General features: G+C 38.2%; 2 protein-coding genes and 1 long non-coding RNA gene across 6 annotated transcripts; 2 read left to right on the top strand and 1 right to left on the bottom strand.

Annotated features, from left to right (window-relative positions):
• Positions 1–253: 253 nt before the first annotated feature.
• On the bottom strand, positions 254–786 carry LOC109859164. Its single transcript, XR_002250682.1, has 3 exons — positions 694–786; positions 495–563; positions 254–421 (listed from the first exon to the last, which is right to left on the bottom strand). It is a non-coding gene; the product is annotated as an uncharacterized LOC109859164 (long non-coding RNA).
• An 83-nt stretch (positions 787–869) lies between these two features.
• On the top strand, positions 870–13,605 carry LOC109859158 (HEAT repeat-containing protein 5B). Of its 4 annotated transcripts, none has more exons than XM_020437129.1 (35): positions 870–1,170; positions 1,400–1,590; positions 1,733–1,944; positions 2,028–2,175; positions 2,260–2,370; positions 2,458–2,641; positions 2,731–2,891; positions 2,986–3,235; positions 3,339–3,482; positions 3,609–3,859; positions 3,946–4,057; positions 4,130–4,382; positions 4,472–4,581; positions 4,689–4,852; positions 5,051–5,083; positions 5,402–5,476; positions 5,606–5,881; positions 5,957–6,238; positions 6,352–6,541; positions 6,687–6,856; positions 6,923–7,244; positions 7,333–7,599; positions 7,701–7,882; positions 7,957–8,202; positions 8,355–8,577; positions 8,756–9,025; positions 9,142–9,304; positions 9,380–9,495; positions 9,674–9,904; positions 10,088–10,324; positions 10,423–10,574; positions 10,650–10,863; positions 10,977–10,991; positions 11,146–11,291; positions 11,375–13,605. In XM_020437129.1, exons 2-35 carry the CDS (start codon positions 1,459–1,461, stop codon positions 11,549–11,551), a joined length of 6,219 nt encoding a protein of 2,072 aa, XP_020292718.1. In that variant the 5' UTR covers positions 870–1,170; positions 1,400–1,458; the 3' UTR covers positions 11,552–13,605. The 4 variants fall into 4 exon arrangements, with proteins under 4 accessions (XP_020292718.1, XP_020292715.1, XP_020292717.1 ...); XM_020437126.1 differs by having other exon boundaries at positions 9,623–9,904; XM_020437128.1 differs by lacking the exon at positions 5,051–5,083 and having other exon boundaries at positions 9,623–9,904.
• Positions 13,606–14,157: 552 nt separating this feature from the next.
• LOC109859160 (prostaglandin reductase 1-like) lies at positions 14,158–16,065 on the top strand. The gene is made up of 4 exons (XM_020437130.1): positions 14,158–14,567; positions 14,684–14,975; positions 15,211–15,484; positions 15,601–16,065. Exons 1-4 carry the CDS (start codon positions 14,264–14,266, stop codon positions 15,940–15,942), a joined length of 1,212 nt encoding a protein of 403 aa, XP_020292719.1. The 5' UTR covers positions 14,158–14,263; the 3' UTR covers positions 15,943–16,065.
• Positions 16,066–16,407: the final 342 nt, after the last annotated feature.

The following is a 16,407-nucleotide window of genomic DNA, read 5'->3' as shown; positions in this document are numbered from 1 at the left end:
TAATGCTTGAATTATATTGAACTAAGACAATTTAGTGTAAGAGAAAAAAACAAGCGTTGAACGGTTTGTGCATACTTGAAAGAAATTTTACTTATTTCTTTAGACTCTATAACTTTTAATAAATAATAATGAGAAAGCTCGTAAATATAACAATAATAAACGATAAAAAAGGTCAATAAACGAGCAAAAAGTTGAAAGTAATAATATAATTCTATAAATAATTTTGAAAATACATAATAATAAACAACGCGAAACGTTTCGGTCTCCAATGGAGCCTTCTTCAGTCGCAATAACAGTTGTTAAAACAAATTAAACGCAAGATAGATACATGTTTAAAATTAAATGGTTATAAATTATATACATAAATACGTCAGAGTTAATACTCTGTGCCTCTTGGTTGTCCATTATTTTGGAAAAAGTCCTACGGGAAGCACGCAAACACATGAAAATAATACAATAACGCACCACGGAATCTTATAAAATTGTTTACTTACAAATAATATAACTTTTTCTAGAGTTTTTTTTATCTTATCGACTGCGTCATGTTCCAGCGTCGCGCGTGTCTAAAAATAAACAAAGTACCTTACGGTCTCAAAATTTTTTAAAATATCTTCTCTTTCAATTTTTATTAAATTAAACAAATATTAAATTATGAAAAACAGTTTTTGAATGTAAAACAAATTCTCTCTCGACCTTGATCGAACACCTTTCCGGTGCAAAAATTGATCAGCTTCGCGACAATCGAGGACAGAGTTCAACTTGGTTCAACTCGCGCTACAAACGCGTCGAAGCGGCAATGTGTGTATTGAGTGCGATGATAACCACCTCTACACCCGTCGCCTAGAACTATTCTCGCAATATGGCATATATCCCTAACCTTGCATGAGAAAACGTCATTTGCCATTAAAGAGCCGCTCTCGTTTGCGCTTCGAGTGAGTCATAATTTGTACACGATACATGCCGCAGAATGTTGTTGTCGTCGTCGTAACGATGCAACATTGAGTGACACTTGGACGGCTTGGACGTTGTGAGGATTGTTACCGACACAGTGTTTTTCGACTTTCTTAACATGAGCGCGACAAAGTGATAATCTTGCGAAGAATACGCGATGCCATAAAAATGTCTCTTCTCACCGATTGATACAATATTTTCATTTTTGTTTTCTGCGTGGTAAGTGCTGATTGTTAAAGTTAAACATTGTCTAAATGTCTTGAACAAATAGTTCAATTCACTGTATTTTTGCTCGTCTTGCAAAAGCCAGATATAAACAAACAAACGAAGCGAATGCGCGCAAAATGCATCTGACCTCAATACACGCTTTGTTGCAATAGCCGTAACAACTTGCTAAACTGTATATTAAATCATCAATTGCCGACATTCAATTTGACGAATATTGTAGGAGAAAAAGCGAATTGAGCAATATATCTGAAAGCACTCGGCGAAGTGCATCTACTTTAAATGATGATGGAGTTGAGTCATAGCCTGACCCTCAATGAGGATGCGCTCAATCAAATTCCAGAAGCTAAACGACCGGTCTTTATTTTTGAATGGTTACGTTTTCTGGACAAGGTTCTGGTTGCTGCACAAAAGGTATATTAATCGAAAAGTTTGATATTTATAACTACTATTAAATTTGTCTTCTAACAAAAATTACAAATTATAAATTTTTATATTTGCGTCAATACTTGTGCAACAAATTTCTGACTGTATAATAAACAAATATTTTGTACAGAGTGATATTAAAGGGTGCCAGCAAAAATTGGTCGAGCAATTGACCAGGCATATGCAAGGTGCTCCTGGTCCACCTACACGGCGTCTTATAGCAAGATGCCTTGCTACTTTATTCAGTGTTGGCGACACATTCTTGCTCTTTGATACTGTTAACAAGTGCAATGACATCTTGAGAAATAAAGACGATTCACCTAGCTTTCTGCCAACGAAACTGTAAATATAAAAATTGGAATTACATTAACAATCATTTTTTTTTTTTATATTCTACATGTGTACGTGTATTTGGTTTCTCTTAGAGCTGCTATCTGCTGCATGGGATGTATGTATGAAAAACTGGGGAGAATGATGGGCAGATCGTACGAGGAGACCGTGCAGATATTAATCAAGTCTCTAAGATCTGCAGAATCACAAATGCGAATAGAAATCATGCACACATTAGAGAAGGTGATAAAAGATTTTAGTTAGAATTTCTGAAATAGGAGCTGGGGAATAACTTGATATTTACGTATTGATACCACTTATATACAGGTGTGTGCCGGAATGGGATCAGCAATAACAAACGTTCACAAGGAGATATACAAAGTTTCCAGACATTACCTGACTGACAGAGTGATGGCAGTGAGATGCGCCGCTGCTAAGGTATTTACAAACGAGAATGAATTGTATTTTTCATTCTTTAAAATATAGAATAACCAGTAATCTTCGTTTTTTTTTTTTTTTGTGCAGTGCTTGTTGGAAATGTTAAATCATGCTCCGTTTTTATATACGACCGAAATCGAGAGTGTTGCGACATTGTGCTTTCGAGCATTTGAGGGTTCCAATTACGAGGTCAGATGTGCCGTTGCCAAACTATTGGGCACCTTGGTGGCAATGACTCAGCTGCCTTCGCCCAAAATAAAAAATCTTACCGGTATTTACTGTATGCGACGTATGATGATTTATATAAAAAAAAATTGAAACGAGAAATAAGTTTTTTATTTGTCACGTTTTTTCTCGCAGTCGCGCACAACAAAGGCGTCAAACAGACGTCGCTCGAAGAGGTGTTGAACATTTTGATGTCCGGATTTTTGAGAGGCTGCGTCGGCTTTCTCAAAGGTACAGGGGAGATAATAAAGGGAAGCTCTAGCGTAAATAGAGAAGTACGAGTTGGAGTGACTCACGTAAGTGCAAGAGTGTTGTGTACATATTTATACATTTTTTTTTTTTTTTTTTTCAAGCAGATGACGAATTTACCGATTGCTCTGATATTTGCAGGCTTACGTGGTGTTCGTACAAATGTTGGGCGGCACGTGGCTAGAGCGCAACGTGGGCACGCTGATCGCTCACGTTTTAGATCTGGTCACAAATCCGAAAGCCGCGAATTCACATGTCGAGGCGGTGTATTCCCGCAAATGCGTGAATTTTATATTACGCGGAACCGTTGGAAAACTGTTGGGAGAAGGCGCTCAGGCTGCCGCTTGCAAGGAGATAGCGCACATAATTTTAAAACAGATGAATTCTATCGGTAACGCTGATGTTTTTACACACGCGCGATGTGTTGAGATTGATGTGTTGAATTGTTTTTATATATCGCTACTAGTATTTTATTATATTAATTTCCGTTACAGATTTCAGTCCGGAAAACGCCAAAGATTGCAATCAAGAAACCTTGTTCAGCCAGCACTTGTTAGTATGTGCCTTACAAGAAATGGGTAACTTAATATTAGGATTAGGTACCACAGCCACGAATTTGTTGTCAGATCAATCTTTGAGTACGTATATTTTTGACATTCGAAACAATTGTGCGTTGTGAAAAATCGTTTTTTTTTTTTTTTGTTTGAGGCGCGCGGAGTATCCAATTGTGTGTCACATGCGATATGATTTTATTTCTCGTTCAGGCCTGATCGATACCATAATGGCTGTTCTGATACATCCGTGTCAAGCGGCTAGATTAGCAGCTTCCTGGTGCTTACGTTGCATATGCGTGGCGGTACCGAGTCAGATAACACCTTTGATCGATCGCTGCGTCGACGGGATTGAGAACATGCGTAGCTCGCCGGAGGCTATAGCCGGCTACAGCAGCGCTCTCGCTGCGGTACTTGGTAGCGTTCGCTTGTCACCTTTGGGTGTTCCACACACTAAAGGAAAGGTGTGCATCTGATTTATTTTGTTATTCGCGCGTCGATCTCTCGCGCGAGATTGAATTTTTACGAAAAAAAAAACTGCGATTTTCAGATCATTTTCAATACAGCCGAGGAACTTCTAAGAAGCGCAAGTCAGAACAGCCGTTTGTCCTTGAATCGTACGCACGCGGGATGGCTCTTAATAGGAGCAATAATGACTTTAGGTATAAATGCTTTGTGTAAAAGTACGCGATAGAGCGGCCGCATGTTACATGTATTATATTAATAACGCACAGGCACAGCGGTGGTGAAGGGTTTGTTGCCAAGAATGTTGCTGCTCTGGAGAAATTCGTTTCCGCGCTCGAACAAGGAACTCGAAAGCGAGAAAGCGCGCGGTGACGCTTTCACGTGGCAAGTGACTCTTGAGGGACGTGCCGGCGCGCTGTCCGCCATGTACAGCTTTCTGCTGCACTGTCCGGAGCTTTTGAACGACGATATCACTCGACGATTACTCACACCCGTCGAGTCTGCTCTGGCAATGCTGACGAAGTAAAAATCTGTTGTTTTTGTAGAGATTATATAATATTATGTTTAGAATAATAAAGTTCTTGCACAATACATGTTTTTGGTTCTCCTAGCTTATCGCCAGTTTTGAAAAATTACGGGCAACAACTGAAAGCTCCCGCCGCCATGGTTCGTTTGCGTTTGTACGAAACTTTACTGCTGCTACCGCCGCAAACGTTCGAAGGTAAAATCGACAAACGTTAAGGAGAAAGTTTTAAAATTTGTTTTGTATTTGTTTGCATTTGTGTCGCTTTGTTTTTCTTTCTATTTGCATATTGTCATTTGTTACAGGTTCTTACACGCATCTTCTGAGGATGCTGGTGTCCGAGTTCACACTTACAGACAATCCTGGAAACACAACTACTTCCTTGTTACGTGTAGTTTGTCACGCTAACGATTCTGTAATTCTCGGCACGTGGTTGCAAGAGACCGACCATCGTACGATAGAAGATCAAGTGAGCGCATTTTTAGATCTTATAACATAAATTTGTATGTGTATTTCAATACGTTTTTATATTTGACATTCCTTTACATGTCGTGGTTACTATTAGATAAAGAAAATACATATGTACATACCATATAGTGAGAGAGTTAAATCTTTTACATATAAAACGCAGTTTGTACATTAACTTTGTAAATAACTTCATGTTTAGATGGAACCAAACAGAAGGGCAGATTTGGAACATGTGAGTAAGGTGTTCTGCGAAGTTTGCCTTTCGTGTTTTTTTCTGCGCTTTTACATGTTATTAAATGATTATTATGTTATATTTTCTACATATACAAATTTGATTTTTTACGCACATTTCTTTTGCATTGTATGATGTACTGATGATTACACGTTTTATTTATGTGATAGCGATATTTTATTTTTTTTTATGTGTATATTCTAAGGATTTTATATTTCTTTAGGGTTATATACATGTGCGTGTAAGAGCTGCAGCTTCATGTCTTTTCATCGCGCGATCTAAAGTTATTTCAATTTTTCTTTTTTTTTTTTTTTCAAGCTTCAACCAAACAGCGCTGCGGGATCTGGAGCATTGGAACATAACACGTGCTGTCTTTATAGACCGGTACCGCATGTGAGTTTAAGATTCTAATAATTTTGTACAGTATTATTGCAAACGATAAGACTGGTATTATTATAAATATATACATATATAGAGAGAAAGAGAGAGAATTGTAATACGGATTTACGTGATGACTTACAGATTGAAATGATTCCCGGACCATTGCCATTGGGCGTGGCAGTAATCGATCTGTCGGTTACGTTATTCGGACAGATATTCCCGCGCGTAGCGAACAAGCACAAGCTACAGATGCTGGACCACTTTAGCGAGTGCATAAAGCACACCAAGTCTGGCAGACAGGAGGCGATACAGATGAACGTGTTCACGGCTGTGTTGAGCGGTCTTAAGGGTCTCAATGAGGCAAAAACAGGCTTTGGTCAGGATGATGTCAAGAAGTCCGCCACTAATCTTATTATTGTAAGATTTATAATATTATTGTCAGAAAAAAGAGTAGTTTCATCAATTGCACGTAACATGAAATGTACATTTTAGAGTACATTGGTCAGCGGAAATCCTATTTTGCGATGGGCGGCGGGGGAAGCGGTCGGAAGAATGGCTCAGGTGATCTCCGATCCCAAGTTTACCGCGGAATTGGCGCAGACCAGTTTTGATCGATTAAAATCGGCTCGCGACGTCGCCAGTAGAACCGGGCACTCGTTGGCATTGGGCTGCCTCCATAAGTACGTGGGTGGGATGGGCTCCAGTCAACATCTCAATACCAGTGTCAGCATTTTACTCGCACTCGCACAAGATAACTCGTCTCCCGTAGTACAAGTAAGATAATATCGCGCTTGTCTTCTTTGCGCATGTATAAATTACTTATCTAGACGCCTGAACAATAAAATGGAGGTCGATCAGTAATTAAGCAAGACGATATTTATGTCCAGGTTTGGGCGTTGCACGCTCTGGCTCTGATAGCCGATTCCGGTGGGCCGATGTTCAGAGGTTACGTGGAGCCCACGCTGTCATTAGCTCTGACTCTTCTTCTCAATGTTCCTCATTCCTACATCGACGTGCATCAATGCATCGGAAAGCTTTTATCGGCGCTTATCACAACAATAGGACCAGAGTTGCAAGGTACATACTAGATGCATACTTGAGATTGTGATGCATTTTATTTATATATGTGCATTATAATAGAATATTATTTTGAAAGATAATAAATAGAAACATGTGGATTTGTGTCTTTGACGGAGTTACGTCACAAAACCTCTGATTTCAGGCAACACATCTACAATTTGCATGGCGCGATCGTCATTTTTGTGCGCGTGCGCCATTATGCAGGATCATCAAGATCCGCTCGTTCAAGCGGAAGCGACTGGCTGTCTTCAACAACTGCATCTCTTTGCTCCCAGACACGTCAATTTGTCTTCCCTCGTTCCCACTTTATGCGTAAGTGTTGACCATTCATAAAACTTCCAATCAGTGTATTACATGTATAATTTTCTATTTTTGCAGCGTACTCTTTCAAGCAATCACTTGCTCTTGCGAAAAGCTGCGATATCGTGCCTGCGGCAGCTCGCTCAGCGCGAAGCAAAAGAAGTATGCGAACACGCGATGACGCTGGCTAATGAAAGCAGAGACACCAATGTGGTTGAAGGTCTTGTCATCACAGAGACCGGTCTTCCAGGCGTTTTATTCAGCATGCTCGACACGGAAACCGACAGTAAACTGATCAAAGACATTCACGACACTTTGACAAGCATGTTGCAGATATTAGCAGCCGACAATCTATCTCAGTGGTTGTCGTTGTGCAAAGATGTTCTTACAATAGCTTCAGGTATTATAATCGAATTCTTTCAAATTACATTTTTGACAACGTCTCTTTATCTCTCGTTTTGAGAAAAATATTTCATTTTGTTACGCAGAATCGAGTGCAATTGAGGAAAACAATACGTCAAATGTGGAGGACAGCGCGGCTGACAACGAGTCAGCGGATGCTGAAAACGATGACGATCAAGTCGAATTTCACGCCGACGAATCGACGAAACAGCGACCATCGATCACACCAAGATGGCCAACGAGAGTATTTGCAGCGCAATGCGTCAGACGTATTGTCGCGGTTTGTATAAGCAACAAGCAGGCACACTTTGATCTTGCTCTGGCCAAAGAGATGCAGCTTTCTAAAGGAAAAGGTAGGATCTTCCAGTTTTATCATTGGCGTATTATCTTTCAAAGTTTTTCTCTAAGTTTTTTTTTTTAACAATATTATGAGGTTGGAAATTCTCTTCTCTAGGAGATTTTCTGGTGTTACATCTGTCGGACTTGGTGCGCATGGCGTTTATGGCCGCGACGAGCGATTGTGATCCGTTGCGACTCGAAGGTCTGAAAACGTTGCAGGAGATTATCGACAAATTTGCTAAGGTGCCCGAACCGGAGTTTCCCGGTCACTTGTTGCTCGAGCAGTTCCAGGCACAGGCGAGTTATCATTGATTCGAGTATACGTTCGGAAGTCGTGGCTGTTGCATCGAAAAACGATAATATTCTTAAAGGTCGGAGCTGCTTTAAGACCAGCATTTTCCGCCGAAACACCGTCTCACGTTACAGCCGCAGCCTGTGAAGCGTGCAGCGCGTGGATCGGCAGCGGCGTCGCTAGGGATCTCAACGATTTACGAAGAGTGCATCAGCTATTGGTGTCATCTTTGGAAAAATTGCGAGAAGGCAATACTCGACCTCAGCTTTACAACGAGAGTCTGTCGACGTTGGAAAGACTGGCGATTCTGAAAGCGTGGGCAGAGGTACATTGAAAGAATATTGGACATATAATCACTCACATGTATATAAAATACAAAAATATAAAAGTTGAACATATACTTGAAAATATGTAATTGAAAAAAAAGATAAAAACAAAAGAGAAGTGTTTAGTATTTGATTTTCATTATTTTGTTAGGTATACGTAGTCGCAATGATAAAGGATGGTTCCGCGCTGAACAGCAAGGACACGAGCAATCGAAACATGAAAAATGTCAACGACGAGATGAATAACGAGGACTTCGGGGAGTTTGCGTTCCAAAGCGAAAGTTTGTTGAGTCTCGTACAGCCTGAGCTTCTAAGTTTGAGTCAACATTGGCTGTCTGCATTGAGAGATCATGCCTTGCTTTCTCTACCACCAGGTATTATTGATATTATATATTTTATGTATTTTTTTCACGCGTCACAATAATTCGAATTAAAATTAATTTTTATTTAGTTCCAACTGCCTGTCACGTTTGAAATTTACATATTTTTTGAACTATTTGCCCTTTCTCTGAATTAAAATTAATTTATTAATTTTCTGTGTAATCTTCACAGAATTTTCTAGTCAATTGCCACACGACGGCGGGGCGTTTTACACTACGGACACTATGGAATCAGCGCGTCCTCACTACGTAGAATCGTGGCCGCCGATTTTGCACGCCGCGACGCTCTGGCTCAATGCGAGAGGATTCGAAATGGAAAACAATAATGAAGAGAACGAGAGAACCCTTTCTAATAATAATTCGAATAACAATAACAATAACGACGAAACTGTTGCGACGTCCAAGAACAACACAAATGTTGAACGTTTCCATTTGTTATTCGGTATGTACATACATGTGTATAGGATATTTTCACACATACATATATTGTTTAATTATTCAGTATAACTTAGTTCGCATATGAGATGTTTATTTATCGCAACTATTATTTATTTACAGGTATATGCATGGAAGCTTTGTGCAGTCCTCGCTCTTCTGAGTCGCCGCAAAATATAGAAACGTGTTTGAATGCTTTATACACACTGCTCGATTCAGCGTGGGCACGGAAAGTCTTCGTCACGGATCGCTCCTTACCTATCGAGTTGTGTAATGTTCTTCACAGGTACGTGTGCATTGTGGAAAACTACAACTTGTCTCTTTTGTGTCATACAATATCGATATATTTGCTGGTTTAAAGATTGCTCCTGACACGGGAAAGTTATGTCATCCAGATGTTGGTGATGGAAGTATTGAAACAAGTAATGAAAGCAGCGCAGGAAGATCTCTGTATGAAAAAGAAGTTGAAACTTGAAGGTATACGTGCGCGAAAACTTGGAAAGAAAAAAAGAGAAATTATTTTTACAATACTCACATAAAAATATTGCTTTGTAAATCGATGAATTTTACATACGTAGTCTTTGTTACTTTGTTTTATTTTTAGATGAAACGTCGACGAATCACGAAAGCTATGAAACGGAGTTAGATCTTTTAGGCGAAGGAGAGGAAAGCGGCGAACTCGTGCCGGGCAAATCGTTGGTCTTCGCTGTCTTGGAGGTGTGTCTGTGTCTTCTGGTACGTCAGATACCAGCGTTGAATCCAAATCCTGGCGGTGCCACCGCTATTTTGTCGCAGAAAGGGTACGTGCCGTCCGAGGAGAGCGGCAAGCTGATTGCGTTGGCTCTCAGTATAATGGAATCTCTTCCCACTTTGTGCTCTCCGCGAGGTACGCTTTTGTAAAACTTGCGTAATTAATATAATTTACTTTTTTTAATCAACATTTTCAGTATATTATATTATATTCTAAATAGAACTTCGATTATTAGATTAGAAACACAAAAATACGATTTTTCGATTACTTGATGGACTAAAAAAAAAAAAAAGATATAATTTATTGTTTTCTCTAAAGGTGCAGTAGCAATTCTTCCGACATTGCTGTATTTAGCGACGGGTGTGATACGAGAAACTGCGGTGCGTAGTGAGAATGATAATACCAAACCGGGATCAGAGGCGCCGGTTCATGCCGCGTTACATTGCGTGAAGAGTCTTATTACGAACAAGTACTCCCGGGATCACGGAAGTCGGGAACAATGGACGGGACTCTTACGAAGCGCGCTCGCCAAGATTATCGATCTGGCTAAATCAGGTACATTGTGAGACTTTTTACAAAGTTTAGTTTTCACAAAGAGAGATCACGGAGACATTAATGTTATTTACTCTTAAATCGTACATGTTTTATTTAAGGCAATGACGAAACCAAAATGGATGAGGTTGCCATGATGTTGGGTATCGCGGTATTTGTGCTTCACGCGTCTCCAGACGTGGTGAGCGCGCCAAATCTACAATTTCCGTGCATCAATCACTTTCGGCATGCATTCCAATCGGAAAATCTACCGGTAATTAATTCGATAAAGATATCCGTTACTCTCTTTAGAGAGCAATTTAAATATAAATGTGCACACGTATATTAGGTAAGGCTGAAGTGCGTGCAAACGTTGAGAACGATATTTCTGCATCCGGAACGTAACATAAGCACCCCGTACATACACGCCCTCGCGCCACGACTAGTAGAATATCTGTATAGTGACAAAAGCAAACAGGTGGCGAACGATATGGAGCTGACCTTCACATTGGACTGCATCAGCACGGTGGAGATTCTAATAGGACTCGCCGATCTTGCCAATCGTAAGTCATGTCGTGTTAAATCGATACATGAGAATACGATATCATAATTATTAGTGACTAATGTGCGAATGTTGTGATATGTTAACGCGAAATATGTTGCACGCTATTCACAGGAGATCTGTTACAAGGTGTGTGGAGAAAAGTAGAAGTTTCTTTAATCTAATGTTCTAATACATACGTTTAATTTACATATAGTTTTATTACCAAATTTATTCTCATTCTCTAAATGTATATTAAAATATGCAATATGAATATTAATATTCGTCTTAAAATGATTTATAGGTATTCAAATGTTGACTCTACTTGTGCCAATTTTAATCAACTACTTATTGGAAGGTGATGAGATTCAGTGCGCTACTAAGTATCAAGCGAGTCTACATCAGCAGAGTTTTCAATGGCTCAACAAGATTGGGCCAAAATATCCGCAGGTATAGCAGTTGTTAGACGATAGAATTCAAATCTCTCTGATAACAAACGTGTGTATTGTAAATGATTGTTGCTTTTTAACTAGGAATTCAAGACGTTGATGTCGCAGTCAACCGAGCTGAAGACCAAATTAGAAAATGCCGTAAGGTCCAGTCATCAGCAGGCACAACGACACATGCGACCGGTTGATCCAGTAAAACCGCAAATTAAAATATCCGCGCCCTCGATCAAGTTGAAAACCGACTTCTCTAACTTCAACTAAAGGGAGGAAAAGAGAGAGAAAGAAATAAATAAAATCTAACACTTCTTCCACCCGCGTCAACTTGAAAGAGATAATTTATCAGAATCACACGTGACTAAACGTGAGTAACGATAGTATTAGCTGTTCTCTGTTATAATACGCATACATTATCGTGATTAATCCTTGCTCACTTATTATCGATCAGACAAGTGGAATTTAATAGCTAATTATTATATTAAATGTATCAGTATCGTGATAATTACCAAGTGATATTTCGCTGTTAGAAAATCCTATTTGACTCGCTGTGTACTTAGAAAAGTAAACGAAATAGGAATCAAATGACACGTACAGCTGAAGAAGATAGATTCCTGTCCAAATAATTATACGAGAAGAAGAGCTGACGATCAATTAATCACCTGTCGTAAACCAATGTTCATCTTAATTGTCTTGATCCTATTTAATTCCTTTGGTATCGAGTCCAACAACGTTCCTGATTCCGCAATCACGCTTTCTATATAAAGTGCATGGTAACTTTATATTAGATTTTCCAGAAAAAGAAAGAAACAGTTGTATATATATATAGAATGTAGTATACATTTATATATTATATTTAATAGAAAGAGAGAGAGAGAGAGAGAGAGAGAAGATATTAATTTATTTAAAATAATGTGTAGAACTTGGCTCAGAGATAAGAAACTTAAGATAATTAAATAATTGGTACAAAATATATGATTATATATAAAAATTTGTAATACGCACTAATAATCCCAGCGGATCAGTTGTCGATTATTTAATTGTCTTAATTTATTTAATAATGCAATTACAATAACAGGTGTTAATATATTTCGTCCCACACAATACACACAATAGTCCGATGGTTTTTATCAAACAATTATTTAAAAAATCGTTTTATTTCTTGGAATATATGACGTCTGATTAAGTACGAAATGACTATGTGAAAATAGACAACAACGTGAGACCGTGCACAAAATAAGAGTTAGATAATATTGTAATAAACATAAATAATATCTCTCTGTGCTCACACACGTAATAAACCATATTAATTGTTGAATTATTAAATTTATAATTCAAAGGTTTTATTTTTTAGCAAGTTTTAATACAACCGACTGTACTTTTTTTGTATAACGACAGAATTATTTATTAACAAATTACGAATATAATTTTCTTAGGAAAATATACTAATTGCCATAAGAAATGGGACGAGAAAAAGCAATTGAAAAATGAGACGAACTCTTTTTGATAAGAAGACTGATAACCCGCTACGTTTTATTTATTATTATAATTTTGTATAATTTATGTGTATGTACACATCGTAATCTTGCGTTTATTTCACATTGAGAATTGAGACGGTAGGATTAAACTTAAATTTTCACAAATATAACTTGTGTCTATCGCGACATATCTGACCATTTATCTATGTCTGACCATTTTGTACTCTGTCAAATGTATGAATAACATTTTTTCTTACCACGACAAAGTTGTACGTACAATAAAACGGTATCACATAATGTTGGGCATTAGTAGAAAATGGACTAGTAATCTTCAACCGATGTTTTTATGAATCTTTAAAAAATTATATATATGTATTTGTAAGTATAGATACATATATAGCGTAATAGAAAAGCATTAATGACGATCTGTGTAAAAATACATAAAAGTGTATGACATTACAAGACGCGTGACACTCGAAACCAAAAGATATATATATATATATACATGTATACATAATTCTTTGTACCTAACGAAACCTAACGAAACATTAGTGTGACATCGTTTTAGAATTCAGTAGATGTGTGTGTGTGAATAAATATATTATAACACACAAATTTCTTTCTCTCTCGGTTTAAAGGGAGAGAATAACGCGATGTCGCAACATAAAATATTACTAGACATGTGTTTTTAAGCGGGTTGTCTGTAGTCGTTACTTGGAAAATTATTATTAAAAAATGATTAACATCCTCGCAAACAAACTTAGTGAAACGAACAATTTGTTGAAGAAAGAAAGAAGTGTTTTGTGTTTTTTTATAGAAAAAAAAAAAAAATTTTGATTTATAGACAACAACAGGTGTCAGCCATCTTGAAGTTTGATGTAGTACATGTGTATTTAAAAAAAATGTATACTCGCAAATTCGAATTATTTGTGTATTAAATCTGTATTAAAGAGGCGGAAACAAACTGCAATGAGACGCGGAACGAATTATTGTGCACGATAAATGCTCTACTATTTTTATATGATTATTTTAGACTAATTTTGTTAGAGTACAAGTTTTATCTTTTAATTGTAATCGCCCGCGATATAGCACTTTATACATATATATAATATATATAATATATATATATATAATATGTCCTTGACATATAACCATCGAACTTCCATGTACACAATGAACGTTTATTTTATCAACGGAAAAATCTTCTCTGACATATGGTACAATTTATCTAGTATTTAATTATACATATACAATCGACAAGGAAATAAAGCTAGTTGTTTAGATCACACATCATGGCGCTTTCTCTTATTTTCACCACGCGATTAACGAAAAACACAAGTCATGTTCATATCTTGAAAACACACACATATTTGTTTGCATGCGTATATATCTGCTTACATAATATTTGTAAAGTGGTTTGAAACAAAATTTGTATCTTTATCACATAAAAGGTATTTGTTAAGCGTTTTCAACATTATTCAATGTACGTGACGATGCAACTATGATCGCGAAGAGCTTATTTAGCTTAGTGTCACGCGAGTTATCGCCGTGTATCTACGCGAGTTGTCCACGCTTTATCTCCAGAACCGTTGCTCGTTCCTATCGCAATTTATCAATCATTTTCAATAACCGTGACAAAGTCGCGACGCGAACATTGAAAGATTCTTCGATTCGAAAGATCTCAACGCAATTCGACAAGATGGTAAAAGCGAAGAAATACGTGCTGGTGAAACATTTTGTAAACGAGCCAAAAGCGACGGATCTGAAGTTGGTTGAAGAAGAACTACCACCTCTGCAGAATGGAGGTAATAAAGATAAATTACTTAGGAATAAATAATCACTTTGTCACAATGTTTTGTCGTGTCTGTTGTTTTTATATGCGTTAGATAAATGTTGTCTTCGTTACAAATTTGTTTCTCAGAATATCTCGCGGAAGCTGAGTATCTTTCCGTGGACCCGTACATGAGACCATATGTTGCAAGATTTCCGTCGGGAATCACAATGATTGGATCTCAGGTCGCCAAAATCGTGGAATCCAAGAATCCCGACTTTCCGGTCGGCAAGAGAATAGTTGGATCCTTTGGTTGGAGAACTCATACGATAGTAAATCCAAAGGCCACGAAATCCGAAGCGGCATTGATACAATCGTACATTCTTCCAGACATAGGCGATCTACCGCCGTCCCTCGGTTTAGGTGTACTGGGAATGCCAGGGTAAAATGGAAAATTACTAACATGTATTCTAACTACTCACATCACAGATATATCACAGATTATATCAGATTAAAAATTGACAAGTTGCAAAGTTCAGATCATATCACAGATTAAAAATTGACAAGTTGCAAAGTTCAGTCAGATATTTATACTCTACAGATTTATGTCAAGTTTTGATTCTCTTTTTGACCAAACAATTGCAATGTGATAATGCATTCTTTCATTTATTCAACAGCAACACAGCTTATTTTGGCTTGATGGAGATATGTACACCAAAATCCGGCGAGACAATTGTCATCAGCGGAGCTGCTGGTGCGGTTGGTTCTCACGTAGGTCAAATCGCCAAGACTCTGGGCCTAACGGTTATCGGTATATGCGGTTCTGATGACAAGTGCAAATGGCTCACCGAGGAGATGGGTTTCGATTCCGTTATTAATTACAAAACGATGCCAGTCGCGACCAGTCTTCGCAAAGCTGCTCCACAAGGTGTCGACTGTTACTTCGACAATGTTCGTAGAGCTTTACAGTTGAAATATTATACAATTGTTGACATAGTAGACAATTTTCTCTTTGAGATTTTATTTTATTTTTTTAATTCTTATCATATTCGTATTTTTGTGCACAGGTTGGCGGTGATATCTCGAGCACGGTCATATACCAGATGAAACTATTCGGCCGAGTAGCTGTGTGCGGCAGCATCTCGTCCTACGATGCGGACGCTTCGTCCTTGCCTAAGTGCACACTTCTTCAACCTGCGATGGTATTCCATGAATTGAAGATGGAAGGCTTTCTCGTTACACGCTGGCAAGATCGTTGGTTCGAGGGAATAGAAAAGAATTTGCAGTGGATTCGTGAGGGCAAACTTCAATATCGCGAGACTGTGACCAACGGTTTCGAGAACATGTTCGATGCATTTGTCGGAATGTTGCGCGGCAATAATTTCGGCAAGGCTATTGTGAAAGTTTAATAAGTCATTGACGTTTTGGAACATATAAGATAATATATTTGCATGTATGCGTTTGCAATAAAAATAAAAGAACTTGGCTAAAAGATTTTCCAAGTTGAACAGAAAAAAGCGACAACTTTGAGGACTGTAGATTTTCATTACAAATTGTGTCTAAGGTCCAAGTTCCAATAACTTTAATCCCTTTCTTGGATCGCGTACAGCAAGGTATGTGTAAAAATATGTAATACCTTAAGTTGGCGTTCTCGAGTGGTTTCAATCTTCGCTAAAAAATACTATTTTCGATCCAGCCGAGACTCAAATCACGAGCTGTGCGGATCTTTTCCAGAGATCAGAGTCCCTCTGGCGGCAATGCGAGATAAATCGCGAGACGTTTGCAGCTGACATGCGCGTGCGACGTGGGTGAAAACAAAGCTCAGTTGCGCTGCTCCCGTGGCAGCATTTTGTTGCGATCGCTCGCGGCGATAA

Source organism: Pseudomyrmex gracilis, unplaced genomic scaffold, assembly GCF_002006095.1.
Source record: "Pseudomyrmex gracilis isolate BER0280 unplaced genomic scaffold, ASM200609v1 scaffold_243, whole genome shotgun sequence".
Classification (NCBI taxonomy): Eukaryota; Metazoa; Arthropoda; class Insecta; order Hymenoptera; family Formicidae; genus Pseudomyrmex; species Pseudomyrmex gracilis.
The sequence above is the reverse complement of the archived record's forward strand: the minus strand, read 5'-3'. Positions and strand labels throughout refer to the sequence as shown.